At 40.9% G+C, this 20,340-nt stretch overlaps 1 protein-coding gene across 2 annotated transcripts in view; it reads right to left on the bottom strand.

Annotated features, from left to right (window-relative positions):
• Nucleotides 1–4,385: 4,385 nt before the first annotated feature.
• The window catches only part of RIPOR2 (RHO family interacting cell polarization regulator 2), a 105,340-nt gene continuing 89,385 nt past the window's right edge, over nucleotides 4,386–20,340 (bottom strand). For both annotated transcript variants that reach the window (XM_075270905.1, XM_075270904.1), the window contains 6 exons: nucleotides 18,810–18,971; nucleotides 16,083–16,241; nucleotides 14,477–14,670; nucleotides 13,232–13,315; nucleotides 7,071–7,161; nucleotides 4,386–4,938 (listed from right to left, as the gene is read on the bottom strand). In XM_075270905.1, the coding sequence (XP_075127006.1) occupies nucleotides 4,577–4,938; nucleotides 7,071–7,161; nucleotides 13,232–13,315; nucleotides 14,477–14,670; nucleotides 16,083–16,241; nucleotides 18,810–18,971 (1,052 nt within the window). In that variant the 3' untranslated portion in view covers nucleotides 4,386–4,576. The remainder of the gene's footprint in view (nucleotides 4,939–7,070; nucleotides 7,162–13,231; nucleotides 13,316–14,476; nucleotides 14,671–16,082; nucleotides 16,242–18,809; nucleotides 18,972–20,340) is intronic.

Raw genomic sequence — 20,340 nt, forward strand, 5'->3', positions numbered from 1 at the left:
GTTAACTGCAATTCAGACATGACTTCAAGCCGATGTACCCACACTAAGGCTAGACTGGAACAGTTTATACAATGTTACCATTACAAGTGCACTACAGTAGTAAACAATATACAAAAAGATAAGGGCCTGCTCTACTCATAGGTCCGTAACATGGTCTGTAAAGAAGCATATACAATATAGCATACAATTATACAATAAGACTGTAAATGTCTAATGTAATGCTCCTACTTATTGGGCACAGACATTACCAGTGTGCTCTTGTAGGAAATACTTATGTGCTATTCCTTTAACATCAATTCACTGATCCCACTCATGTCCTCTATTACAGCACTTATAAAGTCATGTGACACTACAAAAGCCACTTGTACTGAACATATATACTTGTCTTATAGAGGCTGAGGACACACATTGTGGAAGTGCAGCAGAAAAAGCGGTGCAGACATGGAGTTAGCAACAAATGCTGGAGATATTTCATCCCTGCCAAATTTGCTCATGTGTCTCTATGGATGGTCGAGATATAAACAGTGATTGATTTGGCTGAAAGCCATTCTCTGAATGTATTGCTGATCAGTTTATTGTTCAACTTTAATGCCCCTGATTCTGTATCTGCCCCTGTCAGTTCTCTACAGTATTACAAGAGGGCCATTTATAAAAATAATGTCCACATAATTCATGTACAAGCGGGGTCTTCCAGAGCAGACCTGCCCAAGCAGAAGATCCCCCTCCTTCTCCTCTGATTTTTGTATGCTTTAATAGGATCTTATTGCTCTAATATACATTGGCCCTAACATACAAATGTGTGCATTTAAAAAACAAGCAATAAAGTTGAATGAAAATCTTGTCCAAAACAACACAATGGTAGTATACAACACTAGAGCCATTAGACACTTTGGTATTGTGATCAATGGCTGTTGCACACGTATGAATGATATCTCACTGTGTTAGTATTGAGTATATTTTTAGTAGAAGCCGGGGGACAAATCTTGCTTAAAAACAATACAATACTGAAACTTTTCCCATAAAAACTATGTATCAAATCTGCTTAGCTACTCCCGATCTATGCAATAAAACTTAGAGATTGAACAGCAATTTCTAGGTGACCATTTCCCTTTAAGTACATAGAGGAAAATACTAGAGATGAGCGAACAGCGTTGGATCGAGTACATGTTCGATCGAATATCAGGCTGTTCGAGATGTTCGATTCGAGTCAAACACCAGGTGGCAAACTCACTAAAAATTTGATTCCCCTCCCACCTTCCCTGGCGCTTTTTTTGCACCAATAACTGCGCAGGGGAGGTGGTACAGGAACTAAGACAATGGAGGCATCGAAAAAAAATCGGAAAAAGTAATTGGCTGGCTAAATCAGGTGACCTCCAATTTATACGAATAGTGGATTTAATATCCGGGTCATATGAGACTGTGAACTATGTGACTGTGAGACAGGGATAGATGTACAGGCAGGGTTAGCTAGGGATTACCTTTATTTAGCTGGGAATGTCACTCACACAGCTCTTTGGGGCTCTATCTGGTCGGAATCCTTGTCAGCTTGCGATATGCACGAGCTGACTTTTTCCCATAGGAATGCATTGACCAGTGTTGATTGGCCGAATGCCATACAGAGTACAGCATTCAGCCAATCAACGCTGGTTCTGCCGGAGGCTCGTCTTCTAAGATTGGACCAGAATGGAAACTGCTGTGGACCGATCTTAGACTCCGCCTCCTCCAGCAGAACCAGCGTTGATTGGCCGAATGCTGTACTTTGTATGGCATTCAGCCAATCAATGCTGGTCAATGCATTCCTATGCCGAGATGTAGCAGTGCTGTCTGTGCGCTCAGCACTGCTACACCGGAGATGAAGCAGAGCTGAGTGTGCAGCAGGGTTCAGCCGGCAGAACCAGCGTTGATTGGCCGAATGCTGTACTCTGTATGGCATTCAGCCAATCAACGCTGGTCAATGCATTCCTATGGGAAAAAGTCAGCTCGCGCATAACGCAAGCTGACAGGGATCCCGACGTAATACAATGACTTGGGCATGATAGATGCCCCCAGACATGCTTCCCCTGCTGTCCCAGTTGCATTCCAGGGTGTTGGCATCATTTCCTGGGGTGTCATAGTGGACTTGGTGACTCTCCTGAGTCGAATAGTGGTTTTCCCCTAAACGAGTATTTATTCCCCATAGACTATAATGGGGTTTGATGTTCGATCAAATAGTTGAGTATTGAGCGGCTACTTGAATCGAACTCAGAACATTTCACTGTTCGCTCATCTCTAGAAAATACCTATAAACACAAATAGCAATAAAGAAGATCTGTCTCACTCTCTCTTTTTCTGTGTGAACATTTGCTGACACATTTCCCTTTAAAGGCTGAGATGAGGCCACATGCTGTAGAAACGCAGCATTTATGCTGTTGTGGAAATGGCGCAGAAAAATAATGCTATGTTTTATAGACCAGCAAAAGGAGATTTTATTTAGTCTGATGCCCACACTGCGGAAAAAATTGCTATGGAAAATATGTTTTGAAAATGTACGTCATGTTAATTTTACCTGTGAAAATGCAGCTTTTCGCCATAGACTTACATAGGGGAAGCAAAAATGCAAAATACAGCAAAAAGCAATGAAAAATATTGTGATTTCTCCACTGCATTTTTGGCAGGGGTGTGGAGTTGAGAGGCCAATCCACCAACTCTAAGGCTAAGGCCCCACGTTGCGGAAACACAGCTTTTTTTGTTGCAGATTTTGTTGCGGTTTTTTGAGCCAAAGCCAAGAATGGCTGCAAAAGGAAAGGGAACTCTATAAAAAGTTCTTATACTTGTCCTTTCTGCTAAACCCACTCCCGACTTTGGCTGAAAAAAACACAACAAAATCTGCAACAAAAAAACGCTGTGTTTCCGCAATGTGGGGCCTCTGCCTTACTCCTCTATTTTTCCACAACTCCGACTTCATAAATGGCTGACAGCCATGGTCAGTCAGAAATAGTAAAAATCCTCAAATTCATTAAAATACTACTGATTGAATTCCTAGGAAATAAATATTTAAAAAACAATGTATCGAATAAATTCTACAATATTAATATTTATATAATATCATTAAAAATATGTACTCATTTTGTTTTGAAGAAATTGGTCCTGGTTCCACAACTCCACAACCCTGGTTTTGCTGTAATTCACTATGTGTGACCTTAGCTAAAAAGAGATTAGTGATTTGGTGTATTGTCACCCACTAATGTAGAATACAAAGGGGTGGAATAGAAGATCGTCCTGATTCTGTGGTTCCTCTTAGCTGGCCAAGGATGATGTCATGTGACTTTCACAGAGCTGCTGACTGGCTAAGAATGATCAAGTGAGATGTTTGGTAAGTGCTACTGTACCCACAAGTATAAAGTTAACGATAACTTAGCACTGTAATAGATCCAGGTGTCCAAGCACCTAGTATTGGATACATGCCCACTAAAGTTATAATGGATGATTAAGATTTTGGGGTGGCTGGATCTATGCTCAGATCAGTTAGCTGGTATGCTGAGGTATATGCATGAAAGCAGGTAAAAGATTATCTTACACTGTACTGATTAGCTAAGTAAAAACAGCATGGCACAATAAAGATGCCATATAGTGTAGAAGTTAATAAATAGCAATAGAAATAGGTTTCTGATCATAGTTAGAGAAGATGGATATCTGTGATCTCAAACTGTTTGGGATTTTACTTGGGTTGTCCAGCCAGTATTTTGTATGGGTCACAATGGAATAAAAACAAAGTGGTACCTTGCCGATCCCCCACTGCTCCTGTTGAGATGTTTTCCAGGTATCCACTGGTCTCTACATCCTGGCCCCTCTCAACATACAGAATATGATTACTCAGTCACTCCCTTTAAAAGAATTGTCCAAATTTAAGTGCATCAAACTGAACTGCAAGTCTAGCCACAGTCAATTGACAGATGTTGGAACTATTCTTGGAATTTTTTTCTAATACAAGACAACCCCTTTAACCACACATGGGATTAATTCAGTAAATATAAACTTTACCCCACATTCACATGACTGAGTGTTGGCTGGATTTACCACCCTGAATAGCTGAGAGAGGGTCTCCTAGTATAATAGTTATCTGTGCTGCTAGCAGTCTGTCCCATACTATAAGACAGGGACTCCTAGAGGCACAGATAACTATGCTGCTAGGAGTCCCTCTTCCGGAATACTGTTCAGGCCGGTAAATCTGCCCAACACACAGACCAAGCTTTACTGTCGAAACTTGGTCATGTGAATGCAGGGTTACTTTTATATCAGTTCATCAACAACCAATAACAGAGTGTGGATTAAATTAAAAAGCAGAATTTTAGAAAATAATAAAGTAGATGAGTGTGTAGTGGTGTGTGCGGTTTGTTTACTGACAAATCTGCACTAAACAATTGTGGGTAATGAATTAAATCTCAACAAGACATTACAATGCTAATATTTATATCAAACTCATATTGGCCCAAATACATGAATGCGTACATAATCAATATTTTTTCTACTGGATACAGCACCAACTTCTAAAGGCAGATATAATCCATTCCAGTGTTCAGTCCTTATCTGCAGAACACTAAAAAGCAGTGGCAGTAGCTGGGACTCGGTGCTCCTCTATAGATTCTACTTGTGGAGTGGCTTCACCTAGGCATTCATAGTCCTGCCTTCTATTTTCTGTCTCTGAAGTCACTTTATCAAGACATTCATATGCACACTTTGCAGTTTCTTCTTCTGGAGCGACTTTCTCAAGACACTCATGTGCTTGCCTTTCATCCTCTGCTTGCGGAATGGCTTTCTCAACACATTCATGTGCCTGCTTACCATCTTCTGCTTCTGGAGTGGCTTTCTCAAGACAGTCATATGTCGGCCTTCCATCTTCTTTAGGAGCTGATTGACTTGCTTTTTGAAGTGTTTCATATGCCTGCTGTCCATCTTCCCCTTCAAAATAAATAATATATATATATATATATATATATATATATATATATATATATGTTGGATCTCCCATCCACCATTGTGTTTAGTGCCAGAGAGCTCAATGCTTTCCCCAGTTTGTTTTCACTTCCATGCCCCTGATCCCCAGATGTAGATCATGTAAAGATTGAAAGCAACACTATATACATCCATGGAAATGAAGATTGTGGCAGTCACTTGATTTGTTCATGTGAGCGCTTCCCTGTCTCCTGACTCCAGACAGGGCACATCCAGTGTTTAAACACTCTACTTATGGGTAGCAGGAGGCCTGGAAAATAGCTGGGGTAAGAAGTGAGCTCCATGGCACATAACATGATGGTTTATGGCAGATTACAAGTTAATGCAGAAAATGATCAACCCCTTTAAGTCTGGGTTTTTACAAGTATATCAATCAAGTGATATATTTACAGTATAATAGTTCAGACTTAGACTTTGTTCACATTTACATTGGAGGCCCCATTGCAACTAGATTTCATAGGAACAATAGTACTTAATTTTTTTTTTTTTGTGATAATAATAGAAACCTTAAGAGAACCTGACTGACCCAAACTATAGTGGACAGATAGCTATTAAGGAGGTAAAAATTAGGTGGGGGTCAGGGCTGAAGTAAAATAAACAAACTGTCTTCAGTTTGGGTGGTGTATTCCCTTAGTCCTCTGGGTTGTAAGTGCAGGCATTCAGATGACTGCTGTGGCCAATCTAACATAATCAGCAGTGACGTCACAAATACCTAACATCTATTCTAGAAAGCCCTATTAACTAATAGGGATCTTATGTGGAGGTGTGGCCTGGCTGTGCATCAGGACTTATGCAAGTTTGTGAGCTACGGTCCTGAAAGCTCTTAACAATACCAAAGCTTCCCTCTATGTTGTATGCAGTGCACCGACATCTCGTTATGGAAATCTGCAAGTTAAATGATGAACCAGAAGGGAAAGAGACATTTAATAATACTCATTTGAAAGGCCGGGAGACTCTATGGCTAGGTTCACACCTGTGCCTGCATTCCGTTTGGAGTTTCTATCCCCAAACTTGCTTAAAAAATGTAGAGAGAAAAGTCCTACTTGTAGTTCATCACTTAAAGGGGTTGGCCACTTTCAGACCAATATTGACAAACAAATGTACAATAAAAAGACATACAATTTTCCAATATATTTTCTGTATCAATTCCTCACGGTTTTCTAGATCTCTGCTTGCTGTCATTCATTCTGTTACTTCTAGAGGATAAATCTCTGACCATGGTCATGTGATTTACTTTCCATGGTCATGTGATGTACACAGGTGCCGCTCGTTACAATCACAGCCCAGTAATCAGACATCTGCCTGGTAACGAGCTGTGCACCTGTGTGCTCATCACATGACCATGGACCGTAAATCACATGACCATGGTCAGAGATTTATCCTCTAGAAGTAACAGAATGAATGACAGCAAGCAGAGATCTAGAAAACCGTGAGGAATTGATACAGAAAGTATATTGGAAAATTGTATATCTTTCTATTGTACATTTTTTTTTTGTCAATATTGGTCTGAAAGTGGCCAACTACTTTAAAGTCACTTTGTAATGAAGCTATGATAACAAGCTCTCTCCCAAGAGAAATGCTTCGAGCTACTACAGTTACCATACCTAGCCCGGGGGTATATACGCGCGTATCACATTGAAAGCAATAGGTAAAAAAGCCTCCCATTGAGTTCAATGGGTAGCGTATGTAAGACCGAACCCATTGAACTCAATGGGATTCTGTTTTACTGTGCTCACTCTGACACGTGTTTACGTGTCAGAATGAGCGGAGCGTTAACTCCGTGTAAAAGCAGCCTAAGTCAACTGCTATTCTTGTAGATCCCAGTTTCAGTGTATTAGTGGTGATCACCATCCCTCACCTGAGAAGGATCAATCTTACCATATTTCTAACAGCTACTAATTTATAGCCAATATTACTATAGTCCATAGTGAACAGCATTCATAAAAACAAAAAAACACCCATTAGTTTAGATATTTTACCTGATAAACATAAAATCTGCAAACCCTGAACCATCCCATTGTCTTACAGAATGACACTTATCTATGGCTCCATTGACAATGTATGTGCAAGTGACTTACCTAGAGACAACAATGCCTCTGATGCAGCCTTACTAAGCTCTTCATTATCTGACTGACAGACGGTAACAAGAATATTAATGCTTTCTTTAGCCTAAAATACACAAACAAGATGTACAAGGTTACACGGTTGACATGTTCACAGAGTTCAACATTTAATCCACAGAGGTGCCAAACACCCAGTGTGTATAGTTCCCTGACCCCTCGTTCACATCTGCGTTGGTATTCCGTCCGGAGGAGTCCACATGGGGATCCCCTGAACTGATTACTAAACGCAATTGCAAGCGCTGTGCAGTAAAAGCACACGAACCCCATAGATTATAATGGGGTCCATGTGCTTGCAGCGCACTGCCCGCACAAATCATGCGGACAGGAAAGTAGATTGTAAACTACTTTCCTGTCTGCAGGATCCCTGCAGAGATCTGGCGGCAAGCACATGGACCCCATTATAGTCTATGGTGTCCGTGTGCTTTTACTGCACAGCACTTGCAATTGCATTTGGTATTCCATTCAGGGGGTCCCCATGCGGACTCCTCCGGACGGAATACCAACACAGATGTGAACAAAGGGTTAAAATAGAGTCGCATAAAAAATAAATATATGAGAAATGCTGCTCAGGTTAGGTGAGGTGATCACATGTGTATTGAGAAGGCAGCAAAAAACAGCATGGATCATGGAACCATCACAAAAATAATACTGTAACTATGGTGGAGGGGAGTTTTAACTTTAACTCTTTACGTGTCTGCAGCGGAACAGTTTTTTTTAACCGGAAACAAAGTCCTGCATGTCAAACTTTGTGTCCGGTTAAAAAAAAACGGTTACGCCGTGGAAAGGTACAAAATGCTCACAGGTGCTCACTTTTCAAACCCATTCATGTGAATGGGTTTGAAAACTGACTGCCGGATTTCCAACCCCTGTCCAGTTTCTCGGGGCAGAAGACGGAAACCCAGCAGGATGGCTTAAAGCGCGCATGGGTGCAGGTGTGAACCTGCCCTTAGGCTAAGGCAGGGGTCTCAAACTCAACTCAGCATGTGGGCCGCAGAGCAAGATCCCAGCCAGTCGGCGGGCCGCACCGCGGCAAATTTAGCTCCACCCACTTTTATGTTTACTCCGCCCATTCATTTTTCATGTGCCCCCACACTGTATAATCCTCCTACAGTCACCCGTAAACTATATGCCCCCCCTCCATCTTTCCCCCAGTTACATATACACCCTTCATCTGCCCCCAGATTCATGTCCCTCCATCTCTGCCCCCAGATTCACGTCCCCCCATCTCTGTCCCCAGTTTCATGTCCCCTCCATCTCTGCCCCCAGTTTCATGTCCCCCCATCTCTGCCCCCAGATTCATGTCCCTCCATCTCTGCCCCAGTGTCATGCCGTTCTCCCCCCTCCCTTCGTCTGCCCCCAGTGTCATGAGCCCCTTCATTCCACCTCAATGTTTAAAGAGGACCTTTCACCATTTTGGCCACAGGCAGTTCTATATACTGCCGGAAAGCTGACAGTGCGCTGAGTTCAGCGCACTGTCGGCTTTCCCGATGTGGGCCCGGTGTGAAGAGCTTACGGTCTGGTACCGTAGCTCTTCTATGGTCAGAAGGGAGTTTCTGCCACTCAGTCAGAGACGTCCTTCTTCACAGCACAGCCAATCGCGCTGTGCTGTGACAGCTGGGAGGAATTCCCCCCTCCCTCCCTGATAATGCTCGTCTATGGACGAGTACTGCCAGCAGATGGAGGGGGAAGTTCCTCCCGGCTCTCACAGCACAGCGCGATTGGCTGTGCTGTGAAGAAGGACGTCTCTGACTCAGTGGCAGAAACTCCCTTCTGACCATAGAAGAGCTACGGTACTGGGACCGTAAGCTCTTCACACTGGGCCCACATCGGGAAAGCCGACAGTGCGCTGAATTCAGCGCACTGTCAGCTTTCCGGCAGTATATAGAACTGCCTGTGGGAAAATGGTGAAAGGTCCTCTTTAACACACAAAAAAACCACTTATACTCACCATCCAACGCTCCCCGCCGCACTCTGCAGTTTCACTAATAGACCTGTAGGCGCGATGTGATGATGTGACGTCATCACATCGCGCCTATATGTCCACTAGCCGGAACGTAGCGGCTAGTCACGCTAAGGACGCCGGATCCGCGTTGAATACATTGCGAGATGATTATATCCACTAGCCGCTAGTGGATATAATCATCTCGCAATGTATTCAACACGGATCCGGCGTCCCTAGGCTTGTGCGGGCCGCACAAAATTGTTCGGGGGGCCGCATGCGGCCCGCGAGTTTGAGACCCCTGGGCTAAGGCCTCAAGTTGCAGAAATGCAACTTATTTTGTTGCGTTTTTTATTGAGCCAAAGTCAGGAGTGGATTGAACAGAAGGGAGAAGTGTAGGAGCTTTCTATGTATTTCCCATTCCTTTTGTGGTCACTCTAGGTTTGGCTAAAAAAAAAACACAGTAAAATCTGCAACAAAAGAAGCTGCGTCTCCACAAGTTAGGGAAAGTGGGTCTTAACTATTTCACAGAAAGTCTGCACATATTTCCTCTGCAGACTTTCTGCCCCTATTAAACCTATATGGAAAACGCAGCTTTTCTGCTGCACATTTTGTCCTGCAATGTGTGGATGGGATTAGCCAGAATCCCATCCACTTTGCAGGTACTGTAAAACGTAGGGTTTTTTTGCTGTAAGGTTTGGTGCAAGATCTGCTGCAAGGTTTGGCCACGGCACGAATGATAAGCATTCGTGCTGTGGCCAAAAGGCTGTGTTTTTGCAACATGTGGCCCCTGTCATACAAAAAAAAGCAGTGACAGCTATCTCTTTTCACAATCATACCCCAAGAGGAAAAACAAGCTCCTACATCTCACTAATAATTATGGGAGCCTTCACACGGAGTAAACGCGCGTGTATTTTTGCAAAATACACGTGTAAAAATAAGAATCCCATTGACTTCAATGACATTTTACTGGCGTATTTTTACAGGCGTATTTTTACACGTGTAAAAATACGCCTGTAAAATGTCATTGAAGTCAATGGGAGTCTTATTTTTACACGTGTATTTTACAAAAATACACGCGTGTTTACTCCGTGTGAAGGCTCCCTATAAGAGGGGTCTGGTAGGTGTCAGGGCAGGTATCCTGACATATTTTTGTCTTTTTATTTTTTTTGTAGAATTTTCAGAAAAAAACATTAAAATGCTTTTTCCTTCTCAGTTGAAATACAATCCTCAAGGTAAGGACAAGGTTTGAGTTTCTGTGGGTAAGATGTAAGAATGACTACCCTGGAGCTCTGAAAAGAAATCACTGCAACCTCCTTTAATGTTTGTACTATTTACAATGTTCACTTGTTGTCATTCTTACTGGCAGCAGAAATAAAACTAGAAGGGCTCTTCTTACAGTCTATTCCATACAAGATTCTTATACAGCAATGTTTTTCAGAATTTACATTTGGCTTGGATCTGTGCCACTTTTATCTTGCCAAGATCAGCATGTTAACTGTAAACGACAGGACTTAGGAATACAAGAACAGGGTCATAGAATAAGACTTGTAGACACTTGCCTATGCCACCTGGTGACTGGCAGACAAAAGACAGACTGGTAAAGCGAATGAACATCTAACAGACTCTAGCAGAGGGATTTAGCTATTTTTTAGAGTTTGATATTCATTACACAATGGGATTTTTTAATGTGTTTATAGGTAGTGCCAGACACGTAGACAACACTACCAAACTGACAGAAATTACTGCCAAGATATTCATTTCACAATTTTAGTCTGTCGGGAGGCTGTCAGACTGCTGGTAATGAATGAGAGAAATAAATGACAGGATCGGAGACCCTTCTTATAACATATCATTTTATATGAGAGAACTAATATTACTCTACTGGTGTCAGATTGAGGTTATCTGGGCCCACCAGAGAAAACCATAGAGAAGATATGCCCATGATTTTCACATCCACTTCAAAAGTATTGTAAGCGTTGCAGCTACCAGGGCTCATGCAAGTCATATCATGACATATTTTCTGAATTTACCTATAAGAAGTAAACCCTAGCAATAAGTCATTGTCTCCAAAGCCCCATTGTTGATCCCATAAGAGAAGATATCCAGACTGTGGTAAGCTACTCCAGACCTCAACTCCACAAATGGACATACTACTTTCAGACATAAGCTCAGTTCAAGTTCAATTTCACAATTTTACAATCCATTCAAATCACATTTTTTACATCCATTTAACAGAGGCAAAAAATAGATGCAAACGGACAGCCAACCGTTCACGTAGCCATCAATCTTTTTTTTTAAAAAACAAACAAACAAACAAACAAAAAACAGATCTGTTTATGTTTGGTTTTTTTTTTTTTTTTTTTAAGGGCAAAAAAAATCTAGTCTACCATTGTGTCCATCCATAAAAATGTACGGCAATGGATCCTTTTAAAAAAAAAAAAAAAAAAAAGAACAAAAAACCCCCCAAAACACTGATCTCTATGTAAACGAATGGCTATTCATTTGCATTTGTTTGCAGTATTAACACTTTTTAAATAGATCTTCTTACATATAACACAGATATATCACAGTGGGAAATTTCAGAAAACATGAAATCAATGGTGTAGTATTCTCTTAAAACATTTCAGTATTGATTTATTGACATGGTCATGACCAGCTTCTATAGAATAAGAAATGTGCAATATGGTGTTCAGTTCTTGGTCATGTAAAGAATACGTATTCAGCTTATACAGATATCCCAGAAGCTTAAAGACTTCACTTTCCCACGACCATTTGGCCACCTTTCTGCAGAGAATGAGCTCAGTGGCGGTATTACCAGCAAACCAGGTTTTTCTCTGTGTATCAGTGTCAATGGTATATTTTACAGTACACGTGGGAACTGCCTGAGGTGAAACAAATTACCTGAGCAATGGCCAAATATATGACAATAGAAACAAAGCCGCATGCCTAAAACTGACGGGCAGACACAGGACTCAGAAACACCCTTTATTTATCACATTTACACTGCTTAACATTCAGAAATGTTGGTAAAAGCTGAATTATTATTTACAGTTGCTGGTAATCTACTGCTAATCTATTATACTAGGCAATGAATGGAGGAAAGTTTTTTGGCAATGCTAGAGTTTGTAGTTTTGCATGGTAGCAATGGCTGGAAATGCATGCTATAAACTAGTGTTAGAAATGTAAGCTCAATATTCACAGGATATATTGTGAAATGCTCCTTGATCATATAGATAACATCATGGCAGGTAGAAGCTATATTTCTGCCAGACCAGAAACCAGTTAGAATTTAGCTTTTTCATTTCTAGGACATGAAGCCAATGAATTGAATAGAATTAAAGTAAAAAAATATCCACATATGCAGCCACCCACAAATAACCCTGGTGCCACTTTACCAATAAGTCAAATGGAGCACTTGCACCAAGCCCTATGGCAGTGGTGTCTCACACTCACTCCCCACATCCATTCTGTATTTAATAATGCATTTTTGGTTCAGTCCTGCTGTTCGGGGTGGTGGGTCCCAGATTTTAAGGGAGTGTTCACACTACCGTCAGTGTCCGACAGGTAGTGTCCGCTCCTAGTGTCCGTTCAAAATCTGGCACGGACATTAGGAGCGGACACTAGGTGTGTCCGTGACACTTTTCATTCATTTAAATGGCGATCGGTTGCGTTCTTTTGCACTCCGTGCCTGTCCTTCACTGTCCGTTTGTATAGATGTCCGACTTTTCAAGCGGACAGAAAAACCCAACATGTAGGTTTTTTCTGTCCTCTTGAAAAGTACCTCTGAGTACCACTGAGAGTGGTTTCGTAATCAAGAGTCATGTGACAGACTTTCATTAATTTACCCTACTACACATATGGGTTGCATTATGCATATGAAAAGACAAAATGCAGTAAGCAGTAAGAAGCAATATTTTATCATACACATAATTAAACATGCTATCATAGTGAGGATAAAACACATGCCAAAGCAACAAAATACATGTATGAAACGCCTACTAAAATTAAAATTACTACAATCAAGATGCTGTGTTTTCATTAGCATCAATTAGTTTACAGTATTTAATGTACACTGCATAGCTTAGACACTGGGCTGCATGCATAACCGGTCAGTCTGTCTTGCTTCCCTGGGGAATGCCATGACTAGTTATAAGTGTATTGTCCTTACACTCACCTGAAGGCACCCAAGAGCCAGACATGCAACTTTCTGGATGTGATCTTTAGGCTGGGTCAGTGCCTCACAATAGTATGTCAAGGCCTGAAATAATAACGAAACAAAAAACAAGTACTATTAATAGACATAAAGTTTCTATATACTGTATTAGCCACCTTTTAATGACTGATATATGTCTAACCTTTTAATTCATTCAATGACCTAAGACTAACATCCTCTATTTTCTGAACCTCCCATTCCTATATCCAAGATGTCTCCCGAGTTGCATCACTTCTCTGGAATGCTCTACCCTGGACAATCAGATTAGCTCCCAATTTCTACAGCTTCAAGTGCAAACTAATGACACATTTTTTCAGACAGGTCTATCATCAAAATTCCTAATCTAAACAGTTAGACTCCTTAAAATGAACCCTTTTGTTCACGTTCCCACATAACCCTACAGGATATGATGTCGTATCGGACTATAACTTTATATGTCCAGTCACCATCTGCACATTAAAGGACGATGACTGGTAATGGCTCATACAGCTTTATTTATTTGTAATAACAGTAACCTCTATCACAAAAATGGCTGGACCATTTTATAAGCAATGCTACCTCCAATGCCACCCCTGCTGCCTCTTGTGTCACCCCCTCTACCTCATAGATTGCGATCAGGACCTTCAGTCCCATTGTCTGAATTTACTATTACTCTGTAATGTATCTCTTTGTCTGTACTTGAACGCTACAATTTGTAAAGTGCTGCGAAATATGTTGGCACTATATAAATAAATTGTATTATTATTACAATTGATGTAAGCACTCATTGGGTGACCAGGAGAGGGGGCATGATAACTGGGGCTTATACAGCCAGAGAACAGACTGTCCAGTGAGGCCCTGTAGATAGCTCAACTTTTCATGAAAACTCAAGTATCATTTAATGAGTTAGATGCATTTCTGGTCCTCTGTGCACCAGAAAGTGAAATCTACACAAATCAGTTTGTGATGAAAGTCATAAAAATTTGTTGAGTTGCGGTTGGTCACGGCCCTTCCAGTAAAACACAGTTTGCCCATTTTTAGGGAAAGTTGTGAGTGTGGTGCAAAAAAAATTGTGCGCAGAAAAATTGTGAATTGTGCCAGAATTTGCATAAGGGTCATGATGTATTTCCTTTTAGGTGTTTTAGGAATTTCCAAGGTAAATTTAGTTCACATGACATTTTTGCGAGGGTACAACAATGGAATTACTTTCCAGAAACCACAGCCCACCTTTTCTCTGAACTCCTTTGATTTGGATGCAGCAGAGGCCAGCAGGTCCAGGGCATGATTGACATCATCATCATTGTCAGACAGCAGAAGATTTAATGATGTGAGAATTTCCTGGGAATGAGGCCGAGGACAAGTTTCCAGATCTATGGTTTTATCAGCTTCCACTGTGGTTTGCAGTACTGACTCAGCTGAAGCTAGTATAAGAAAAAAGATAAAAAATACAATAGTTACTAAAAATATAAGGGCATCACAACATTTCATTTGTGCCAATGTATAACCTTGGTAGTATTGCACCTAACCTCTCTTCCTCACTGACTGCTATCATGTTCACAACTTTCATACACAATTTTACATTTACTCAATGGGGTTATCCAGGACATAAAAAAAATCAATAGTAAACCTAATTTGAATTAAAATAGAGTTGCTTTACTCATATCTCAGTGTTTTGTGTATTTTTATTACCCTTTTCCACCACTTCTGGACTGTGGCTCCAGCAGTGAGATCCCCACAAGTCTTAGCATCAGCTCTCCAACCAGAGTCAATACAATCCCAGTCCACCCATTCTTTCACAGAACTGCCCTCAATGTGCAAGTGCCCTTTGTTGCATACATGAGCGGCCCAAACCCTTACGTTTGTATGTATATGCATGTCTAAATAGTGTCCTACATTGGGGTGTATTCAGGCTGGGAAAGATCATATATTCTAGGAAGAAACAGTGGATCAGTATGACATTTTTAATTCCTGCTGACTTTCTATCTATTGTGAGGTAGAAGGTATATATCCAACAACAAACAACAAATTTGTCATTAATAAGTGGATTAAATAGGTTGCCTGAGTGAGAGAACCCATTACAAGTTACTAAGGTATTCTAGCTCTGAACCTCCATCAAGTGACCTGGAGCTGCAGGTTTTTAGCACAATTCGCACTCTGCAGGCCACAAACAGCACATTGGTAGAAGTGGCCATCCTACCATGTGGTGCCTCATTTATTTCTGTAGTAGATGGCTAAACATTTGTTTTCCTTTTCTGAGCACAGTGTTGGACTGGCTCAACAGAGCATCAGGGGATCCTCCATTGGACCTAGGCACCAACACAATAATGGTCCAGTAAGGGGCCACACGGTGGCTCAGTGGTTAGCACTGCAGCCTTGCAGCGCTGGAGTCCTGGTGTTCAAATCCCACCAAGGGCAAAAAACCATCTGCAAGGAGTTTGTATGTTCTCCCCGTGTTTGCATGAATTTCCATCCCATATTCCAAAAAAGACATACTGATAGGGAAAAATGTACATTGTGAGCTCTGTGTGGGGCTCACAATCTACATTTAACAAAAAAACAAAACAAACAAAAAAAAACAATAATGGTCCAGTAGAAGGCACCCAAATTTGACGAGTACTACAGTCTAAAGGGTTGTTGGAGGGCTGGCCTCCTGAACCTTAATTTTACACTAGTCAAGCAGATTAAAAATGCTCACTGGCGGTCCTAGTAGGAGCGACCATTTTATGTACAGAATATTTTTAGGGATCCCTTTTGTTAAAAAGAGGATTTAAGAAAGCAGATAACGTCTTTAATATGTAAAATTATATTGTACAAAATAGAACAAATACTCTACCTTCCTCTGCGAGGTGCATCAAATAGCTTTTAAGGTCTGTAATATTATGGCTACTGAAAAAATCATAATACTGAAAAACTGTGATGGTTTCTGCAGACAAACTGGATGAAAGCATGTTTTCTGTTTTGTCAAGAATATGCGCAACCAGCATTCTGTAAACTAAAAGCAAACAAAGGCTATTAGTAATAAATACCCAGCACACATATTATAGTACGGATACATTCAGATCAAGTTTTTTACATGTGTTTAGAAGACTCTTTAACAGATGAAAAAAACGGATGCAAAAAATGGACGGATGATCATCTGTTTACATAGGCATCAAATGTTAAATCTGATCCGTTTCTGACCTTTTTTTTTCTGAAGGACTCAAAATTGTAGTATACCGTCAGAGTCCATAAAATTGACAGAAAAGTGTCCTTTTTTTTTTTTTTTTTTTTTTTTAACAGTGATGTCTATGTAAATGGAGGGCCATCTGCTTCAGTCCATTTTTTTGCATCTGTTAGATGGATGTGCTAGACTAATGTAAAAAAATGATCTGAATGGGGCCTAACAAGGTGACATAACTAAGAGCAGCATGACAACAGCTTCACAAAATCTTAACAAATCTCAATCTTCAATACAAGCTAAGCTCTTTTTCCTTTAAATAAACTTATATCTTCAAAAAGCTTACAAGGTATGTGTTTAATAGAAGGCTGGGACAAATACCATCGTATGTAGTATAACAATGGTGATTCTACACTTCATAAATTTATATAGACTTGATAGTTGCCAGATAAATTCATTTTACTTGAATAAAGTTCCATGTAGTTGTCTTCTCTGTTTTTTTTTTTTTTTTTACTTTTTATGGTCCGTTCAGTGAAGCATGCTATGCTATAGTATCCAGTAAAAAATAGTCCAAAATGGACCATTATGAGTGTACAATTAGTAAAAAAAATTATCTTATCAGATTTGGCAATAGTATCATCAGAATGCTGTAAGTACAGTAGTCATTATGTCAGTATCACAATGTTTCCCTCTGCTCTGTATAAGTACGGTCACTAACTTCAAGGGCAGACAGTATGGAAGTGTTAATACAGTCCTATGAAAAAGTTTGGGCACCCCTATTAATCTTAATCATTTTTTGTTCTAAATATTTTGGTGTTTGCAACAGCCATTTCAGTTTGATCTATCTAATAACTGATGGACACAGTAATATTTCAGGATTGAAATGAGGTTTATTGTACTAACAGAAAATGTGCAATATGCATTAAACCAAAATTTGACCGGTGCAAAAGTATGGGCACCCTTATCATTTTATTGATTTGAATTCCCCTAACTACTTTTTACTGACTTACTGAAGCACAAAATTGGTTTTGTAACCTCAGTGAGCTTTGAACTTCATAGCCAGATGTATCCAATCATAAGAAAAGGTATTTAAGGTGGCCAATTGCAAGTTGATCTCCTATTTGAATCTCCTCTGAAGAGTGGCATCATGGGCTACTCAAAAGAACTCTCAAATGATCTGAAAACAAAGATTGTTCAACATAGTTGTTCAGGGGAAGGATACAAAACGTTGTCTCAGAGATTTAACCTGTCAGTTTCCACTGTGAGGAACATAGTAAGGAAATGGAAGACCACAGGGACAGTTCTTGTTAAGCCCAGAAGTGGCAGGCCAAGAAAAATATCAGAAAGGCAGAGAAGAAGAATAGTGAGAACAGTCAAGGACAATCCACAGACCACCTCCAAAGAGCTGCAGCATCATCTTGCTGCAGATGGTGTCACTGTGCATCGGTCAACTATACAGCGCACTTTGCACAAATAGAAGCTGTATGGGAGAGTGATGAGAAAGAAGCCGCTTCTGCACGTACGCCACAAATAGAGTTGCCTGAGGTATGAAAAAGCACATTTGGACAAGGCAGCTTCATTTTGGAAACAAAAATTGAGTTGTTTGGTTATAAAAAAAGGCGTTATGCATGGCGTCCAAAAAGAAACAGCATTCCAAGAAAAACACATGCTACCCACTGTAAAATTTGGTGGAGGTTCCATCATGCTTTGGGGCTGTGTGGCCAATGCCGGCATCGGGAATCTTGTTAAAGTTGAGAGTCGCATGGATTCCACTCAGTATCAGCAGATTCTTGAGAATAATGTTCAAGAATCAGTGACGAAGTTGAAGTTACGCCGGGGATGGATATTTCAGCAAGACAATGATCCAAAACACCGCTCCAAATCCTCAGGCATTCATGCAGAGGAACAATTACAATGTTCTGGAATGGCCATCCCAGTCCCCAGACCTGAATATCATTGAACATCTGTGGGATGATTTGAAGCAGGTTGTCCATGCTCGGCGACCATCTAACTTAACTGAACTTGAATTGTTTGTCCAAAATACCTTTATCCAGGATCCAGGAACTGATTAAAAGCTACAGGAAGCGACTAGAGGCTGTTATCTTTGCAAAAGGAGGATCTACTAAATATTAATGTCACTTTTCTGTTGAGGTGCCCATACTTTTGCACCGGTCAAATTTTGGTTTAATGCATATTGCACATTTTCTGTTAGTACAATAAACCTCATTTCAATCCTGAAATATTACTGTGTCCATCAGTTATTAGATATATCAAACTGAAATGGCTGTTATAAACACCAAAATATTTAGAACTAAAAATGATTAAGATTAATTTGGGTGCCCAAACTTTTTCATAGGACTGTATATAGATCCTCTGGAAATATCACTGTAAATACTCTCATACCTTTATCAGCAAGTCCTGAAATTTCGGTATTCAGCATTTGGCTATAGGTTTCATGCAGATTTTTTACCATTTTGTCAGCACTTATGTGATACATGTGAACAGGCGTAGAACATTTTGTCCAGAATGCTAGAAGTGATGGCATGTCATGAAATCCAGAGATAACTAAGACACAAAAATACAAAGTTACTTTAAATTTTTACAGCAATACATAAAGAAGACCTTTCATCACCTTCACAAACTATCTCTTTGTATTCCTCAATAGCTGCTGCTCCGCTGATTCCAGAACAGTTGGATTTTCTTTCTAGCCCCCACCGATTACAAGCAATAATTTCTGCTAAATAGGCTTTCTACTGTCAGATGGGCGGTCCGAGCAGTCTAGCCTAGGACTGCCCACCCAATGGTAAGGAGACTCTTTATCATATTGGGTCCAGCACTAATTTATCGGGAGTGGCAAACGCCATAAAGAAAATTTCCAACTGTATTAAAATCAGGTGAAGGATCCAGAGAATTGGAGGTTATAATAGGCCCTTTTTAAAAATTTCGAAAACTTTAGATTTTCTGGCTACATACGTTTCATGAATAAATTTTGGACTATACTTTATTGACGAATATTGACTCCTTTCTGCAAAATCTTGCACTTAGTTATTTTTCCCTTGCTTCTGTATTGAGAGCTGCATGCTGCTCCCAATAGCTGTATGAGTCTATGGTTATATAGGTTCCTGTATTATAAAAGGAAGTTGTGGTTGGGAAGGTAATGTAAAACAGGCATATCTCCACCATTACTGTACAAAACCTAGAAAGGTGTTTTCAGGGGTGAACCATGGGTTTCTGCCACCTGAGGCAGACGTCAGAAAGCGCCCCCCCCCCCCCCCCCAGGAGGGGGCGGAACGGAGGGAGCGGAGTGGGCGGAACCGAGCGGAGGGGGCGGGGTCGAGCAGAGCGAGCGTCTTTAGCAGGCAGAGAGAAGGCAGGGAGAGGACCTGCTCTCTGCCTGAGCGGCCTCCCCAATCCACCGCTCAGTGACGGTGACCCTGTCCTGGACTGGCTTAGGTCAGAAAAATGCTGCCCTCCTCGGGGCCCTGGCATAGGGCCGCCTGAAGCAGTCGCTTCAGGTCGCCTCATGGGAGGTGCGGCGCTGGGTGTTTTGGTAAGTACAGGCTCATATAACTCCAAATGCATCTTTCACATGATACCAGTTCACAGTTCTACTTTTTAATTCTCAGAGGTATGGCCAGCTATAAACACATTTGGGATTGGGATATTTATTTGCAGCTCCAGCTGTTCCCAATCCCAACTGTATTTTCAACTGGTGATATCTCCGGAAATAATACGGGTAGAATCCCATCTTACAAAGAGCCATGCTTTCCAGTGCCCAGTCCCTCCTGCTCTCCTTCCCTGCCTGCTACAATTGAAATGTACACTGCCCAGAGCTGTCAGGCATAGCAGGTGAGTAGCTCTGTGCCTTGTTTGCTTCAGCACTCCAACTGGTGTAGAAATACAAGTCCCAGCATGTCTACTTGCTCAACACTTC

This window comes from Leptodactylus fuscus, chromosome 4 (genome assembly GCF_031893055.1).
Source record: "Leptodactylus fuscus isolate aLepFus1 chromosome 4, aLepFus1.hap2, whole genome shotgun sequence".
In the NCBI taxonomy this organism is placed as follows: domain Eukaryota; kingdom Metazoa; phylum Chordata; class Amphibia; order Anura; family Leptodactylidae; genus Leptodactylus; species Leptodactylus fuscus.